The 18773-nt window shown below is 41.4% G+C and overlaps 1 protein-coding gene across 4 annotated transcripts in view; it reads left to right on the forward strand.

The window, feature by feature from the left end:
- Nucleotides 1-18272, forward strand: part of KLHDC10 (kelch domain containing 10) — a 72023-nt gene extending 53751 nt beyond the window's left edge. For all 4 annotated transcript variants that reach the window (XM_023207861.1, XM_023207860.2, XM_023207863.1 and 1 more), the window contains 7 exons: nt 3041-3195; nt 4343-4491; nt 6704-6788; nt 8130-8196; nt 9686-9733; nt 11990-12129; nt 13081-18272. In XM_023207861.1, the coding sequence (XP_023063629.1) occupies nt 3041-3195; nt 4343-4491; nt 6704-6788; nt 8130-8196; nt 9686-9733; nt 11990-12129; nt 13081-13290 (854 nt within the window). In that variant the 3' untranslated portion in view covers nt 13291-18272. The remainder of the gene's footprint in view (nt 1-3040; nt 3196-4342; nt 4492-6703; nt 6789-8129; nt 8197-9685; nt 9734-11989; nt 12130-13080) is intronic.
- The last annotated feature ends 501 nt before the right edge of the window (nt 18273-18773 follow it).

An 18773-nucleotide genomic window follows, 5' to 3' on the forward strand; every position in this document is an offset into this window, starting at 1 on the left:
AAAAAAAAAAAAAAAAAAAAAAAAATTAGCTGGGCATGGTGGCAGGCGCCAGTAATCCCAGCTACTCAGGAGGCTGAGGCAGGAGAATCGCTTGAACCCAGGAAGGCGGGGTTTGCAATAAGCCAAGATCACCCCACTGCACTCCAGCCTGGGTAATAAGAGTGAGACTCCGTTTCAAAAAAATAAAAAAAAAAAAAAATTAAAAATCTGTTGTTTAGTGTAGCCACTTAGCTGGATCTTTTGGATAACTTGCTGCAGCTTCTACATCAGCACTTGCTGCTTCACTTTGTACTTTTATGTATTGGAGATGGCTTCTTTCCTTAAACCTCTTGAACCAACCTCTGCTAGCTTCCAACATTTCTTCTGCAGCTTCCTTACCTCTCCCCACCTTCATAGAGTTGAAGAGAGTCAGGGCCTTCCTCTGAATTAGGCTTTGCCTGAAGGGAATGTTGTAGTTGATCATCTGTCCACTTAAACTTTCTGCACTATCAGCAATAAGGCTGTTTTGCTTCCTTATCATTCGTGTGTTCACTGGAGTAGCACTTTTAATTTCCATCAAGAGCTTTTCTTTGCATTCACAACTTGGCACTAACTGTTGGGTGCAAGAGGCCTAGCTTTCGGCCTCTTTGCTCTCCACATGCCTTCCTCACTAAGCTTAGTCAATTCTAGCTTTTTGTTTGTTTGTTTGTTTTTTGAGACGGAGTCTTGCTCCGTCGCCCAGGCTGGAGTGCGGTGGTGCCATCTCCGCTCACTGCAAGCTCCACCTCCCGGGTTCACGCCATTCTCCTGCCTCAGCCTCCCAAGTAGCTGGGACTATAGGCGCCCGCCACCACGCCCGGCTAATTTTTTGTATTTTTAGTAGAGACGGGGTTTTAGCGTGTTAGTCAGGATGATCTCAATCTCCTGACCTCGTGATCCACCCGCATCGGCCTCCCAAAGTGCAGGGCTTACAGGCGTGAGCCACCACGCCCAGCCAATTCTAGCTTTTGATTTAAAGTTAGATATGGTAGACTCTTCTTTTTACTTTGTTTACTCAGAGATAAGGTTATTCACTGGCCTAATTTCAATCTTGTTGTGTCTCAGGGAATTGGGAGGCTGGAGGAGAGGGGAAAAAGATGAGGGAATGGCTGATTGGTGCAATCAAAACTCACAGCATTTATTGATTAAGTTCACTGTCTTATACGGGCGTGGTTCATGGCGCCTCAAAACAGTTACAATAGTAACATCAAAGATCACTGATCAGTGCTGGCATGGTGGCTCAGGCCTGTAATCCAGCAATTTAGGAGGCCAAGGCAGGAGGACCACTTGAGGCCAGGAGTTCAAGACCAGCATGGGCAATGTAGCAAGACCCTGCCTCTTAAAAAAAAAAAAATTAGCTGGGCATAGTGGCCTGTACATATAGTCCCAGCTACCTGGACATCTGAGGTGGGAGGATCACTTGAGCCCAGGAATTCAAGGCTGCAGTGAGCCATGTTCATGCCACTGCACTCCAGCTAGGCAACACAGCAAGACTCTGACTCAAACAAATAATAAATAAAGGCTAGGTGTGGTGCCTCACCCCTATAATCCCAGCACTTTGGGAGGCTGATGTGGGTGGATTGCTTGAGCCCAGGAGTTCAAGACTAGTCTGGCCAACAATAGCAAAACCCCATCTCTACAAAAAAATACAAAAGTTAGCCAGGCGTGGTGGCACAAACCTGTAGTACCAGCTACTTGGGAAACTGAGGCAGGAGGATCACTTGAGTCCCGGAGGTCAAGGCTGCAGTAAGCTGTGATTGTGTCACTCCACTCCAGCCTGGGTGACAGAGCGAGACCCTGCCTCTCAAACAAACAAACAAACAAAAAAAGAATTACAAAAAAAAAAAAAAAGCCGGCCGGGCGTGGTGGCTCACGCCTGTAATCCCAGCACTTTGGGTCAGGAGTTTGAGACCAGCCTGGTCAATGTGACGAAACCCCGTCTCTACTAAAAATACAAAAATTAGCTGGGCTTGGTGGTGGGCACCTGTAATCCCAGCTACTAGGGAGGCTGAGGCAGGAGAATCGCTTGAACCTGGGAGGTGGAGGTTGCAGTGAGCTGAGATCATGCCACTATACTCCAGCCTGGGCGACAGATCAAGACTCCGTCAAAAAAAAAAAAAAAAAAAAAAGCCACTGAAATAACATAGGAGCACTGTTTCCAGAGAGAGAGAGAGAGAGCGAGTGAGCATATGTATGAGTGAAGAGAATACGTTGTGTACGTGTGTGTGTATGTATGTGTGTGGTGGCAGGAACAAAAGAGCTACAGGAGGAAGAACACCAAAGTTGCCTGCTGGATATTGGTGTGTTTTGTTTTATCTGGTAGAGCATTAAAATGACAGAAATCATAATTTTAAATGTAGAGATCATTTTCCTGGCAAAAACAGAATGTCCCTTTAATCCCTTTATTTGGAGTCCCCTTGGGTCTTTGCTAAGGCAAAGATGATGCTTCATTTTTCTCTGCTTTGCTGCATACTTGAACTGTCTTGAGCAGCAGTGGTATACTGGATAGGGTGTAGTTCATACAACTTAATATTGTTATACAGAGTATTTAGTGAATTCCATAAATATGTATTGAATACGTCATATATGCCTACCAATGAACTATATGATAGAGCCCATATAGTGATATTCGATCTTTTTCTGCAGAACTTTGTAGTATAGGCCATGTACCCCTTATCTGAAATGCTTAGGACCAGAAGTGTTTTACATTCCAAATTTTTTTTTTGAATATTTGCATTGTACTTAGCATCCCAAATCCAAAACTTTGAAATCCAACATGTTCCAGTGAGCATTTCCTTTAAGCATCATTGTTGGTGCGCAAAAAGTTTCGGATTTTGAAGTATTTTAGATTTCAGATTTTCAGATTTGGTACGCTCAGCTACTAGTTAGATGTCAGTGATTTGAGCTATCTTATGAGATCATTAAAGCAGATATGTGTTAGCTTCTCAGATATTCTGGGTTTATGTGGGAACACATTGCAGGTAGCCATTTGTGAATGGAACTTGTGCTTCTCCTTCCTCAGTTGTGCTGCATGGAAACAACCTGTTAGTGTTTGGAGGTACGGGCATCCCATTTGGAGAGAGCAACGGCAATGACGTCCATGTGTGTAATGTGAAGTATAAGAGATGGGCTTTGCTCAGCTGTCGGGGGAAGAAACCCAGTCGTATATATGGACAGGTACCAATCTGTGGCCAGTCATGGTGTATTTGTTCATATTTTTCTAGTCTGGGGACGGTGTTAGAATATTTGTAATTGTTACCATTTTATTTTAATGGAGAAGAGTTATTTGTGGTTAGTACTTAATTTTTTAGTTCTGATATGAAATTATAATTTATAAATCTGGTTACTTGCCATGTTCTGTTCTTTTCTTTTCTTTCCTTTTTTTTTTTTTTTTTTCACTTTCTGTTTCTAATTCAACTTAGGGTCAGGATATAGACCTGTATGAAAGTTCCTGTAAGTGTTAGAACCCCACCTCCACCTCCACCCTCACCGCCAGTGAGAGATTGGGCTCCACTATGGCCTGGGTCCTGGTCATTTTTAGAGTGATTCTTGAGTAGATGAGAAAGCACTTGGTGAAGAAACTTTTACATGGATCTGAGCTAAAACATACATACATTTTGTAGAGATTAGTTTAGGTTCCAGCACTTCAAACCTTAGGTCTGAAAAGTTATATCCAGAAAGATAGGGAGCAACCCACCATACATCAGAGACTCTTTGAGAGTCTAAGCTTAAAACAACCAAGCTTTGACTTCTTTCTTGACTTGCCGGCATTAGTACTGATAAACAGCTTCTGAGCTTAACTTCAAAGGAGCACATACTAGACAGCTTTGTTGCTTCCACAGGAGGCATTTAAACTATAAGAAGTGGCCATAACAATAGCTGAAACTTTCATTGAAAAGAGTCCTTTCGAAAACGTCAGGTTCCTTGAACTGCTAAGTAGGGTTTCTACTTAGGAGATTGCGGTGGCTTATTTTCATATCTGCTGCTTCTTGAGAGCATTGTACTTTAGACTGCTCATAGGGAGAAGCAGCTTTCAACGTAAATGCTTATATGTGCCCATGGGCTAGAAATTATTTGGTCGGCTAGGACCCTTAAGAATGATCTTGGCAGGTAGGACTTGCTTTCCAGTTGAGTAAAGCTTTCCTTTCCAAAGGTGTTTTCCAGGTTCTTAAAATAATCTCTGGGTTCTAGCCAGTCTGATACATTAAAAGATTAAAAAGTACAAGAGAATTTCATAAAACCTGATTTGGAGGTGTCTGATAAGTTTACATTCTTTAATCAAGTGTTAACAAGTTGGTCTTATTCACCTTTCATTGTTATCCAGGCTATGGCCATCATCAATGGCTCCCTTTATGTCTTTGGAGGGACAACCGGCTATATTTACAGCACAGACCTGCACAAGTTAGATCTCAATACCAGAGAGTGGACACAACTGAAACCAAACAACCTATCCTGTGATCTACCAGAAGAGAGGTGAGGTTCTAGGATTCAAGCATATTTATTCTTCTGTGCTAACATTTGACCTCTTTCAGAGTATTGGCAATATGAAGAAAACCCTTTGGCTCCAGTTAGAGTAACTAACTGGCTGTTAGATGTTAGATCTCAGGTAAGTAGTAAAGAAAGGTCTATAGGATAAAAAAGTTCTTCTGGTGAGGAAATAGTATTTCCTTCTAAACTACCGAATTTTTCCATGTCATTTCCTCTTATATTTAGTCTTTCTGCATTAGGAAGATAGTAGTAACACTTTGAAGAAGAAACCAGTGGTAGCAACTATAACCAAATTTCATATTACAGGCAAAACAATTACGGTCCAGTTACTTTTTGATTTCCCTTTTTTTTTGAGAAAGGGTCTCATTTTGTCACCTAGGCTGGAGCACAGTGACATAATCATGGCTCACTGCAACCTTGACCTCCTGGGCTCAAGGCATTCTCCCATCTCAGCCCTCCGCCCAAGTAGCTGGGACTACAGGCATGTGCCACCACATCTGGGTAATTTTTTGTACAGATGAGGTCTCACCATGTTGCCCAGGCTGCTTCTCAAAACTCCTAGGCTCAAGCAATCTGCCTGCCCTTGGCCTCCCAGAGTGTTGGGATTACAGGTGTGAGCCACCATGCCACGCCTGATTTCCCTTCTTAACTTGCATATTAGAATTCTTTGCCTCATTCTGTCACAGACATACCATCAGTACAGGGCACAGGGCCATCCCCACAGTGAATGTGAATGTTGATTGGATAGATGGAAGGAAGCTTGCATGGGTGGATGGGTGATGAATGATGGATGGATGGATGGATGGATGGAAAGGTCATTCATTTTAAGTGCTGTGTTAAACATCACATGGTTTTCTCTAGTTGCCTTCTAGTAGCAGATCTGTATCTTTCACTTTTCTTTGCTAATAGCAGTTGCCTCTTCATAGAATTAAACTCACTGTGGCTGGGTGCGGCCTGTAATCCCTGCACTTTGGGAGACTGAGGTGGGTGGATCATGAGGTCAGGAGTTCGAGACCAGCCTGGCCAACATGGTGAAACCCCATCTCTACTAAAAATACAAAAATTAGCAGGGCATGGTGGTGGGCATCTGTAATCTCAGCTACTCAGGAGGCTGAGGCAGGAGAATTGCTTGAACCTGGGAGGCAGAGGTTGCAGTGAGCTGAGATCGCGCCACTGCACTCTAGCCTAGGCGACAGAGCAAGACTCTGTCTTGAAAAAAAAAAGAACAGAAAAAAGAATTAAACTCACTGAAACATTTGAAGAGGTTTTTTTCCCCTCCAGTTTGAAAGCAAAGACAGTAAAACATTTTTTATTAACTCTGATTAGATGAATCCAGTGTCTCTTTGTTGCCTCTTTAAACAAAATAGCATATAGGTGCTAAGGAAGAATTTATCTTAATTGTAGCCTGTTAGTGGGTTGATCATTGTAAAACTAACATAAGAGGACTTGGGAGTTGGCCTCTTACTGGAATGATTTTGATGTAGTTTATTTTATCAGCAACAAAGGCTTCAGGTAAAGAAGGAAATAGATTAAGTTTTCAAAGCATTTTCACATGGTTGCTTTCTTTGAGTTATTTTATGGACATATTATAAATTATTTTAGCTTTTAGCTAGACTGCCTGGATGAAAGTTCTGAGGTGTTTTATATTATATCCACAGTTCTATGTAGCATAATTTTCTGCTAAATAAGTATCTTAATTTGCAAACTCATAGTCTAAGGTCTCTAAATGTAGGCAGATCACTTTTTAAAACTATGTAATATTTTCCCCTTTATACAAAATTATCACAAAAGGTTATAGAAAAATCTACAAAATACAAATTAGCAAAATGAAGAAAATAAAAATCCAAGTCTAAACTCAAAGATAACCAGGTTTAATGTTTTGGAATATATCCTAATAGCCATTTTCTATATATATTTATGTATCTATAAATTTTTAATGCAATTTATTTAAAAAAATGACACAAAAAAGTTCTCAATGCATTAACCACTATCTGGTACCTACTCTGTTATTGGTTGCATACTAATCCATTTTATGTATATTCTGTAAGTCATATAACCAATTCACTATTGTTAAACACTTAGGTTATTTCCAATAATTTATTATTATAAATAAGGATGTAATAAAAAACCTTATAGCTAAATCTTAGGTAGATCATTTTTCACTTAATTATAAATGAATTTTATTGTAAATTTTCAGATACCGACATGAAATCGCACATGACGGGCAGAGGATTTACATCTTGGGAGGTGGTACGTCCTGGACAGCATATTCCTTAAACAAGGTATATTTTTTAAAAAAGAAAAAAAGGGAGAGGGAGAAGGCTAGAAAGAGGCATGTGTCAACTAAGCAAGATAATTCTGTTACTTTAGATATTTTAATTTTTGAGCACATTCCTCATTAACGCCTATTTTGTGTTGGATGCACTTTATATTATAAGGTTGAACCCTGTGCCCCAAAATGCTTTCAGTTGACAGGTGTTATTTATCACACACTGAAAATACTTTGTGAAAATTATCCCCTTATGCTGGATGAGGAAAGTGACTAAAAGGAAGGCATAGTAGCTTGAATGGAGCAAATAATTAGAATTGGAAGCAGCATTCTCAGAATGTCACATCCGCATCATCATCACTGCTGTGTATCTAAAAAGAACAGGCTTGTTTAGGGTTGCACGTCACGAACTTGAGAAAGCTGAGCTCTGAAGGGCTGTTATTCATCCATCCCTGTGGCATTTCTAAAATGTCATAGTCACACATCCCAGGGGAAACCTACATTAGGCTGTAGAGCTCCTGGACTGCTTGGAACCTTAATGGTCTTTTTCAACTTTTGTCAAAACTGAATTCCCACATTCCCTTACAAACACTTGCTTTTTTCTGTTATAAAAATGATACATGCCCCTTGTAGAAAATGTGGAAGTTGCAGAACAACATAGAGAAGAAAATCAAGAATCATGCACTGCAGCTTCTCATTCCAACCTTTTTCTTCATTTTTTTCTGTGAATTTAAAAAAGTGGGCTGGGTGTGGTGGCTCATGCCTGTAATCCCAGCACTTTGGGAGGCTGAGGTGGGCGGATCACCTGAGGTCAGAAGTTTGAGACCAGCCTGGCCAACATGATGAAACCCCGTCTGCTAAAAGTACAAACATTAGCTGGGTATGGTGGCAGGCACCTGTAATCCCAGCTACTCGGGAGGCTGAGGCAGGAGAGTCGCTTGAACCTACAAGGTGGAGGTTGCAATGAGCCGAGATCGTGCCATTGCACTCCAGCCTGGGTGACAGAGACTCCATCTCAAAAAAATAAAAAATAAAAAATAAAATAAAAAGCAAAATCATATATGTATTTAATTTTCAACTGCCCTATTTAATGTTTTCCCATATATTTGGAAAGATCAGAAAAAAGCAAAAGAAAAGAAGAAAGACTTTTCAACTAAGAATATATGTTTACGCAGGCTGCTGCTGTTAAAAGTCCAGTTTTCTATATGGAAAATCACTGTACCTTCTGCTCAGTTTTGCTGTGAACCTAAAACTGCTTTAAAAAACAAAGTCTGTTTTTAAAAGAATCCATTTTCAGGCTAGCTAAAATTACAGTTATTTATGTATGTGTATATGTTCTTTTTTTTTCTCTAAGATCCATGCATACAACCTTGAAACGAATGCATGGGAGGAAATTGCAACAAAACCCCATGAAAAAATAGGTAAATTTAAAGTATTGATTAATTTATCTTTAACAAACATATATTATACTTTTACTCATTTTGGAAGGAAAAAGTAATTTTACTGAGTTATATGGCAAGTTAAATATCTGTTGGGCCGGGTGCAGTGGCTCACGCCTTTAATCTCGGCACTTTGGGAGGCCAAGGTGGGCAGATCGCTTGAGCCCAGGAGTTTGAGACCAGCCTGAGCAACATGGTGAGACCCTGTCTACAAAAGATACAAAAACATTTGCTGGTCATGGTGGTGTGCACCTATAGTTCCAGGTACTCGGGAGGCTGAGGTGGGAGAATCACCTGAGCTTGGGAAATAGAGGCTGTAGTGAGCCATGATTGAGCCACTACATTCTGGCCTGGGCATCAAGAGTGAGACCCTATCTCAGAAAAAAAAAAAAAAAAAAGAAAAATCTGTTGAACTGGTATTAGAAAATACTTGTATTCCTTAGTCCAATTATAATTATTCCTTAGGGCTGGGCGTGGTGGCTCACGCCTATAATCCCAGCACTTTGGGAGGCCGAGGTGGGCGGATCATGAGGTCAGGAATTCGAGACCAGCCTGGCCAACATGGTGAAACCTCATCTCTACTAAAAATGTAAAAATTAGCTGGACATGGTGGCATGTGCCTGTAATCCCAGTTACTTGGGAGGCAGAAGTAGGAGAATTGTTTGAACCCCAGAGGCAGAGATTGCAGTGAGCCAAGATCACGCCACTGCATTCCAGCCTGGGAGACAGAGTCTTGCTGTCAAACAAAACAAAACAAAACAAAACAAACAAAAAAACCCCCCCCACACACAGTAATTATCCTTAGTGATTGAGGAAAGAGACTTTTAATCCTCTTTATTGAATTATTTGGCAGAAGTTGAGAAATATGGGTGATATAAGAAATTGGAGCCTAAATAAAGATCTGCCAGCTGGGTGTGGTGGCTCATGCCTATAATCCCAGCACTTTGGGAGGCTGAGCCCAGGAGTTTGAGACCAGCCTGGGCAACATGGTGAAACCCTGTCTTCACTAAAAATACAAAAAATTATCTGGGTGTGGTGGTGTGCACCTGTAGTCCCAGCTACTGAGGAGGCTGAAGTGGGAGGATCACTTGAGCCGAGGAGGCAGAGGCTGCAGTGAGCCAAGATAGCACTGCTGCATTCCAGCCTGGGCAACAGAGTGAGACCCTGTCTCTAAATTAAATAAATAATGAAGATCTACCTATCTCTGTGTGGGTAAAAGGGCTTGGGAAAGCCACTAGCAACTCCTGTCCTTTCCCTCTTTGTTTCTGGCACCTCAGCATTGTACGGTTATGATGAGACTCCTGATGGCTTTTGAAATATGGAGGGAGTGAAAGGACTAGTCAGTGTTTGCTTAACATGCAACAAAGGGATTGTTTTGAGTTACATATAGTATGTCTTTCACTGTGTTGTATCAGTGGGATTCCTAGTCTTTCCGTAAGTAATGGAACTTCTGTGTTTGTGTGTTTGGCAGGCTTTCCTGCAGCCCGAAGGTGTCACAGTTGTGTTCAAATAAAAAATGGTAAGGATTCTAAATAACATTTTGCTTCCATTTCTGTAATTGTATCTTCTGAAAATGTCTTATTTCCTAAAGATAGCCCCCTCAAAAGAGGCTCATAACTTTGAGAGAAGTCTATTTCTGGTAGTTTAAACTTAAAGGGAAATTCGTAGTTACGCCTCTCTCAGCCATTTTCATCATGTAAACTTGTATGGTGTTTGGGTTCCCTCAGTTATTAGAGAACTCAGAAAATGGTGATAAATAAGCTTTTATTTTAGCACTTGATCTTCCAGCATCCCACACCTCAACAGATGTCTGTGGTTACGGTGACTAATACTAATAATTTTGACTGTTTATACTGTAGAGACCTCAGCAAACATTGTATTAAAATTGTAATAACTCCTTCAGAGTGATATTTCATAAAGTTGATTCTGTTCTCTCTCTGATGCCAAATGGAACTCTTAGCTCATTCTTTGGCTGTATTACAACAAAGGCATTGTATGGCTTCAGAAAGCAGCTGCAGCTACTTTAACTAAATGTGATAAGTGACTCCTCTCTGGTTAACCTTCCTGTCTTTTCATTTATAACTTATTTCATCATTTGATATAGCTCTTAAATTTTTTCTGGGAGGAAAGTATATATAAATGAGTTAGATAGCCTGTATGCTTTTAGCAACTTAGTTCAGATATAACTAGGATTATTCTGCCATCTCTAGTTCAGAGGGATTTTTTATTGTGCTCCTGCTTTCTGGATAAAATTTATAGATAATGACATTGCTCACATTTCTCTCTCTTAGAATGGAACTGTACTTTAGGTTTTCCTTGAATCCTAGCCAAAAAAGTTTCCAGTGCATTTTATAGCTTAAGTATTAGCTTAAACTTGGTCTAGACCTGAATTAAGAAGTTTATTCATTTAATTCTTTGAGGCCAAGCACCATACAAATAGGATTCAACCTTAGTTCTAGGCATTTCATTTGAAAGTTCACATAGCCTTTGTTACAAGTTGTCTAATTAGTTATAACTAACTGATTTTACCAGAAAACGCACACCTCTCATTTTGGGAAAATTATTCCTAATAACTGTACAGATCAAACAGAGCTTCAGTTTGTTTTAGCTGAAGAAAGCTTGGAAGAGCCTCTCTTGTGTTCCTAAACTGATCACTGCAGTGAACGTTCCTCCTCAGAGACTTTAGACTCTATGAACAGATAAATGTATATTCTTTCCAGGACATTATTTATTTTGTTTTTTTTTTTTTTTTGAGGCGGAGTCTTGCTCTGTCGCCCGGACTGGAGTGCAGTGGCCGGATCTCAGCTCACGGCAAGCTCCGCCTCCCGGGTTTACGCCATTCTCCTGCCTCAGCCTCCCGAGTAGCTGAGACTACAGGCGCCCGCCACCTCGCCCAGCTAGTTTTTGTATTTTTAGTAGAGACGGGGTTTCACCATTTAGCCAGGATGGTCTCGATCTCCTGACCTCGTGAACCGCCGTCTCGGCCTCCCAAAGTGCTGGGATTACAGGCTTGAGCCACCGCGCCCGGCCTCAGGACATTATTTAAAGAAGAGTTTGCAAACTGGTGGCCTGCATACGTGTTTTGTTTGGCTCATATGTGTATTAAAAATTGTTTTGAGGCCGGGGTGGTGGCTCATGCCTATAATCTTAGCACTTTGGGAGGCTGAAGCGGGAGGGTCACTTGAGCCCAGGAGTTCAAGACCAGGCTGGGTAACATAGTGAGACCTTGTCTCTTAAAAAAAAAAAAAAAAAAAAAAAAAAAATTAGTAGCCAAAACTTAAAAATCAAAATATTTCATTTTTAAAAACATATCCAGATTTCCAAGCTTGCCTTGAAAAAAAACGGGCAATCTGGCAATTGCCAACCTTAAGTCTCTTATGGTAACGAACAGCTGGGGCTGCATAGCTGTCACCTCTTTTAGAGCATGAGCATTCCTGTCTGTTTTCCTGAGCCTTCTGTTTATCTTTCCTAGACCCCTTGCTCATTCACTTTCTGTGCCTGGAATCTGTAGGTATGTGTTTGAGTTTGGAAACTTTGACATGAAGGCTCCCTAGAGGCTTGCATCCTTAGTCCCAGTGAATACCCTGACGTAGCGTCTCAGTTCTATTGAGGGACAAGACAACAGCATGAGAGGCTGCACAGCAGAAGTCGTCTGTGTCATGGGGCAATCCACTTCACTGGCCACATGTCAGCTGGCTGTGTGACCTACTCTAAAACACTCCATAGTTTTGGCTCTTTTCCTTTGTGTGATCTTGGCTTTCTCTTTTCTTCATAGATGTATTTATTTGTGGGGGCTATAATGGAGAGGTGATCCTGGGAGATATCTGGAAGTTGAATCTGCAGACTTTCCAATGGGTGAAGCTCCCAGCTACCATGCCAGAGCCAGTTTATTTTCACTGTGCAGCAGTTACACCGGTAAGTTTTTATTTTCATATCTTCCTTATGTAGTTACAGATGATAAAGAAATCTTTTTAGAGATATTAGCAAGAAAAAAACCCAGATATGGGCAAACCTTAGATTATTAATAATGTATTTTTAAAACTTCCTCCCAAAGCTAGGCCATCCTCTGAGAAAAGAGGAGAAAAATCATCACACCCAAATTTGAGAGAATAACATAGATGTAAGAGAAATGCTACCTGTGGCATTCCGGCCCTGACCATGATGTCAAAGGTGTTTCCTGGGAGGGTGGAATCGTTTTAACCCCTTGATACCATATTATTGAAGGTCCTGCTCATTTCTTGAAGCGATGGCCTTTATTTTCATCTTTGTATTACCAACATTTGGCATTTTGGATACTTAATATAGTTTTAGTTTAATGTTAGTTAATAGTGAAATTGTTTGTTGTTGAAGTAAAAAAAATTCATATTTATAGGCCGGGCGCAGTGGGCTCACGCCTGTAATCCCAGCACTTTGGGAGGCCAAGGCGGGTGGATCCTGAGGTCAGGAGATCAAGACCATCCTGGCGAACACAGTGAAACCCCGTCTCTACTAAAAATACAAAAAAAAATTAGCCAGATGTGGTGGTGGGTGCCTGTATTCCCAGCTACTCAGGAGGCTGAGGCAAGAGAATGGCGTGAACCCAGGAGGCAGAGCTTTCAGTGAGCCGAAATCGTGCCACTGCACTCCAGCCTGGGCGACAGAGCGAGACTCTGTCTCAAAAAAAAAAAAAAAAAAATCATATATATATAGTTTTTCCCTTAGTAATTCATTATTTAAACCCTCTTGATCTCCACATGATATGGGGATCAGTGAGGAATTCTTGTCTCATTTCAGTTTGATTCCATCTACTGTGCTCTTTCCCCGCTGAGTCTTCAGCCTTGTATGTTTCTCTCCCATTTGAATTTGTCCTCTTTTGACCACTCATAGGCTGGTTGCATGTACATTCATGGAGGAGTGGTGAACATCCACGAAAACAAACGGACTGGGTCATTGTTTAAGATCTGGCTGGTCGTACCTAGCCTGCTGGAACTGGCATGGGAGAAGCTGCTTGCGGCCTTCCCTAACCTTGCAAACCTCTCCCGAACACAGCTTCTGCATCTTGGACTCACACAGGGACTCATCGAACGCTTGAAATGAGGATTTCTGGACTGTTCATTGATACTGGAAATGTTAATTTAAAGAGACTCCTTTATTTATGGGCAGTGTAGAATGTGCTACAAAGAGGATTGGTTACCCTGATCAAGGCCTTATTTAGAAAATACATCAGATGCCTTTCTGTAAATTGGTTTTTCAGTTTATGGACATCTCACTTTCCCACGTGCTTCCTTCTTTGCTTCTCTTCCTCCTGACCCATTACATGCACATGTATTCACATACTCCCTCTTCCTTCTTGATGGAGTTAAGGGAAAGCCTGAAAGTACCTTAATAATGTTTTTAATCAAGACAGATTCATTTTTAAAGGAATTCTGAACAGTTCCATGTCATACAATGTTCTAGAAATTAAAACATCATCAACATAAACAAAAATGAAATTAAAAAATTTTTACATCTAGCAACAGCAACAACCACAAGTTTAGGGGAAGCTGAGAAGGCTAACCTTGGGAATCTTGCAGGTTATACTTAAACCTAGCTGTTTAACTTAGTGTTTTCAAGATGCGTCTAATTGACTGGTAGCTGGGTCTGATGGCAGCAGTGGTTGCCATCTTGTTGCATAGATAACTCAAACCTACCCTTTGGCTTTGAAGGAAGGTTAAGCAGCCCAGCACCTCTTGGTTAGTGATTTCTTTCTCATCCTCACGGTGCCAGCAGTGGGTAGAGTTGGCTGTCAAAGGACTCATGTGTGTGTCGTGGTTGTGCTCTTTGTTGTTGCTCTTAGAAATTATAGCATCAAGATTGTTTCAAATGGAAACACTTGTGGTGGCCAAAGTTCTTCATTCTGGCGGTTTTGAAACTCTCTTATGCTTATGAATGGTTTTAAATATCTCTTTGACTTCTTCATGGGGAATTGCAGACCCTAAATACGTGGTGTAAATGCCGCGTAACATGAACACAAGTTCCCGAGGGAGGCCAGGGAAGAGCCAGGCAGAGAAAACCTGCGTCCTCTGGGCTTGTTAACTTGGCTTCCGCTCAGGCTATGGTCTTTGGCTATCATCTTGGCCATTTCCTTTTGAGAACTTGTTTCTTTTCTAATCTCTGGCCCAGGTACCTGCCATTTTCTCAGGCAGTTGGTCCTTGATTTTTCCCTTAGCTTGTTGCCTTCTTTTCTGTCTGCTTTAATGTGCATGGTGCTGTGAGTAATTGTCTAGTTATTGGATACAAGGTCTTGGGGGTAAAGTCACAGGTCATCCTTCCTGAAGAACCAAGTATCATTTAAAAACTAGCATGAGGAAGGAATGAAACTGAGTAGCATTCATTTTTTGTGTGTGAAATTTCAATTCTGGTTTGTTTGATTTGTTTTTTTTAATTCTAAAAAGAATGACATAAATTTTCACTTGCTTTGCCATCAGGCTGCTAGGGGAGCTGAGCAAGAGGCTCACCATGCGCATGTGTAAGCCGCAGGTGTACTCAAGGTGCTGAAGGCGTGCAAGGGGCAGCACTGGTCCTCCCGGGGCCACCTCACAGGAGGAGACTTGCATGGGAGAGTTGGAACACACCTTTCCTTTAAGTGCCTCTTTTTTCACCTAGCTTTTAAAGTTATTCTTTTTCCTTCATCTCAGAAGGGATCTCTTTAGCTTATGTGTGGATTTAAAATGACCTTTGTGCTATGGTTAAAAAGTTACCATCTGGTGTTCAGTTCTGGGGAAGAGAAAACCGCGGCCTCCAGACATGCTCCTGATTTCTAGGCCTTATCATACCATCCCCTCTGTGACGGGTTGAGTTCCTGGAGCCTGTATTCTGGGAAGTCTTATAATAACCACGCACCTGTGAACTTGGGTCCTTTCTGGGGAGTGAGGAATGTGCGAGAGAGGCAGGAAAAGGAGCAGCTCCTCTAGGGGCCCGTCCTCCCACATCTTGCCATTACCAGTCTGTGTAGCCCTTAACCTCCTGCCACCACTGCTAGGCTTGCTTCTCTGTGCTCTCCCAGAGCAAGCCAGTCTGAGCAGCTCCATTAGTCCAAAACAGAGCTTTGCTGCATGACTCCAGCCTGGCCTCTGGATATTTGGTGGAAATATATCCCAAATTGAACAAGCCAGGCTGTCTAGGGTGGCAAGGGGATTTTTGACCTGGATTTATACAGGGACCAAAGACTGAATGCTCAGCCTCTGTGCTTAGACTTTCATGGTCCTTAGGATAGAAGCGAGTCTCTAGCCCTGCTACACCAGAGAGCTGAAGAGAGATGTGGTTTGGTTCCATCCACACTTGCTGGCATCCTTTGTTAAGCCTCCTGAGGGCAGTCTTCTTTGAGGTAGACCTTGGAGGCCTGACATCGAAGACCTGTGTGTTTTGTTTTCATAAAAGTATATATTCTTGGTCCAAAGTGTCTTCTTTTAATATAACACTAGTAAAAATGACGTGGTATGACCAGCACTGAGTGCTATAGAACCACACATGTGCACATGTTCTGGATGCCAAATGACTGTGTGTGAATGACTAAGTGTAGATAACTAGAAATTAGATAGGGGTCATCAGGCATTTCAGTATACCTATAACCAGCACTCGAAATTCCGGACACTGTTTACTTGATTTAGGAAAGTTTATGCCTGCTGCTTCTCTGCCTCTTTGAGGTACTCCCAGCCGTCTTACTACAGTCCTGTAAATTTAAGTGCAATATATAGAAACATATGGATATATACAGATTATATATAGGGTGTAACTATAAAGCAGGTAGACTACTTTTTTGCGTCTTGGGGAAGTGAGCTTATTACTTTAGGGTCAAATTATGCCAAGAATTTTAGATGTGATCAGCTGGCTTAAGCCAACTCATGGTAAAGCTGGATTTTCAAGTCTATGTTTTCTTACTCCAGGATGGAACTCTTAGAGACTCACTGTTCCTTAAGTGTGTTAGAGTTGAAATTTTTTTTCTCCCTGTCATCTTTGCACTAGCTCATGTTTGCATGTCTTACATTTTGTTGCCCGAGAACAAGGAAGTCCGTCTGTAAGGAGTTTCCTAAATGGAGAATTAAAACCTAGTATTTAACACTATCTGTTCTCCCATGTATATACTAATTTATCTGGGAATGTAACCCTTTATTAAATGAAGAAAATGATGCTTTCTTCATTTAATATTTTCCACATCCTGGAAAAACTATAAACTGACACAGAATAAATTGAAATCTTAACTATCCTTCAGGGGCTAAACAAAACCCTTTCCATTGGCAGAATCTCCTTTTTTCAGGGCCATAATGACACGATGTAAAAATTTGCTTTAAACCATTCATGTCCTTACATAGCTAGATTTTAAAGTGTAATAAGCATATTAACATTTTTAAGCAAAAGATAGGTTAACAGTGACCTTTGGTTATCCACCAGTAGCAAGAGTAAAGCACAGATCATTGAAATCCATAGATAATCAGTCAATCAACTTTTCTATCAAACAATAGATTCATTTACATTTCTTTTTCCTCTCTATCCTTCCCTCTAAGCACCTGTTTTTCCATGGAATGGGGCTAATGAGTAGTTAGAAAAGGAAAAGGAACAATCAGTAGGAGCTGACAACCAGTGACCATATAAGCAGCTGATTGCCTGTAATTAGTCAGTCTGAACAATTAGAGTTGAATGCTGAAATTAGGAACCACAGGTGGTAATCCTGAGTAGCTGTAACTCTTCAGCATCATCTCCTGCCCTGAGCTCCAGGCCATCTCTCCTCTAACCACCAAAGAACTCTTAGTACCTATGGGAAGGAAAAGCTATGTGCAACACAGAGAAAATTCCATTATTTGAACACATTTATTTGGCTCTTGACAAATACTTGCTTTTCCTCTAATCTTGCAAGATTTCCTCCATTTTCCAATCACACAACTTGGTATGTAGGAAAGGTTGAATGATCCTCTAAGACTGTGTTGGTCTTAGTATTCTGTAAAACCAATTTTGTTTTTTTTTTTTTTTTTTTTTTGTGGTCTGACAGATGTTTAGAAAGTGGCACAGGTTACTGAATTGTCTACCTGCCAGCATTCTGATGTAGCACAAAAAGCTATTTTCCTTTTTTTTTTTTTTTTGTATTAATTTTTCTGGCATTGAGCTCTAGGGTGGATGAAGGTTTATGGTCCTCTGATCATAAGCTCCATTCTAAAAACTGGTCACTGTAGCTGAAATTGCTCCGGTTCCCCAAATGCCTTGGAACTCCAGACGCACCCGCAGGGCCTGAGGTAGGTTTCATAGAGTTCTAGGACCTCCGTGTGCGTTGCCACCAGATCCTGTCTAGCAATGGCCTTTCCCTTCTAAGGTCATTAGATTCAGCCAAAAGCGACCTCTTCCCTAGTCTGGTGTTATGAGTTGTGCTACAAAAGTAGTTCCATCTTTTTATTGTAATTTTCATGTTTTTAATTTGAAAAAAAAAACAAACAGAAACTTTTTATAAGGTTTTTTAAGGGCCCTGCTTAGTCAGTGTACAGGATGGAGTCAGAGGCAATTTTCAGGAAAAAAAACAAAAAACAAAAAACAATTTCACCAAGCAGTAGTAATTGTTATTTTACTAGTTATACATTTAGAATATAAAGGAGGCATCAGAAAAGACACTCTGTAAAGCCACTTCCTTGTGCACAGAGTCTGCACAGGGAGAGCACAGGCATCTCCCTGGAAAAGCACCTGCCAATGACGAATTTCCTGGAAGAACCTAGGCAAGAAAGGAAGCCTCTTTCTGAGACGCAGTCTCTGGGAGGTGAGCCTAGCTTTGCTCTTCCTACAGGGTATGCTTGGGCCATACACAATGCTCGCCTTACTTTAAAGCTATTTTGCCACAGTCCTGTTAAATAGTGTGGACGTCCTTTTGCAGTCTGGTGTGCATGCCATATGATCAGGACAGCTTTTCCACTTTACTCGGTTTCCTACAAGCAAGTAGGAAATATAGTGAATTTACCCTAAAATGTCCAATCTGTATTTATGTACCTTGTCAGTGTTTTGCTGTTGGTTTTCTAAAACAATCTGATCAATAAATCTTATCCAAATCAGTTTGGTTCAAGGCCACCTTGATTGTCTGATGGTAATTTGTGTGTACGTGAGCGCACCTGTATGACAGAAGCGTCAGTCCTGCCCACCTCCACCACCCCCACCAGGCTCAGCTTTTCTCTGTAATATCTGTGAGTCATCTGCCTTCCACCCCCACTCCGCTGTGGGTTCTTTATCTGCTCACTGTCTGGAACTCCTGGACACACAAGAGTTCCCTCACCAGTACACTGCTCCCTCCACAAAGACATCAGCAAGGGAGCAACTGCCGAGCAGCCCACACTCCCTCTCACCGCCCCACCCCATGTTCCCCAAACCACCACGAGACAAGTTTGTATAGGTATATCAGACTTTTCTGAAGGGCTGGAAGAGCTACAGAGAATTCAGAGGGAAAATGTGAACCTGTATATACAGTCATATGACTGTCTTTATGATCCGAGGGAAGAGCTCCAGGAGCTGCTGAGCCCTGTGCAGGGGTTCTCTGGGGGTGAAACTAGCTCTGCCCTTGGCCTTCCAGA

Source organism: Piliocolobus tephrosceles, chromosome 8 (assembly GCF_002776525.5).
Source record: "Piliocolobus tephrosceles isolate RC106 chromosome 8, ASM277652v3, whole genome shotgun sequence".
Classification (NCBI taxonomy): Eukaryota; Metazoa; Chordata; class Mammalia; order Primates; family Cercopithecidae; genus Piliocolobus; species Piliocolobus tephrosceles.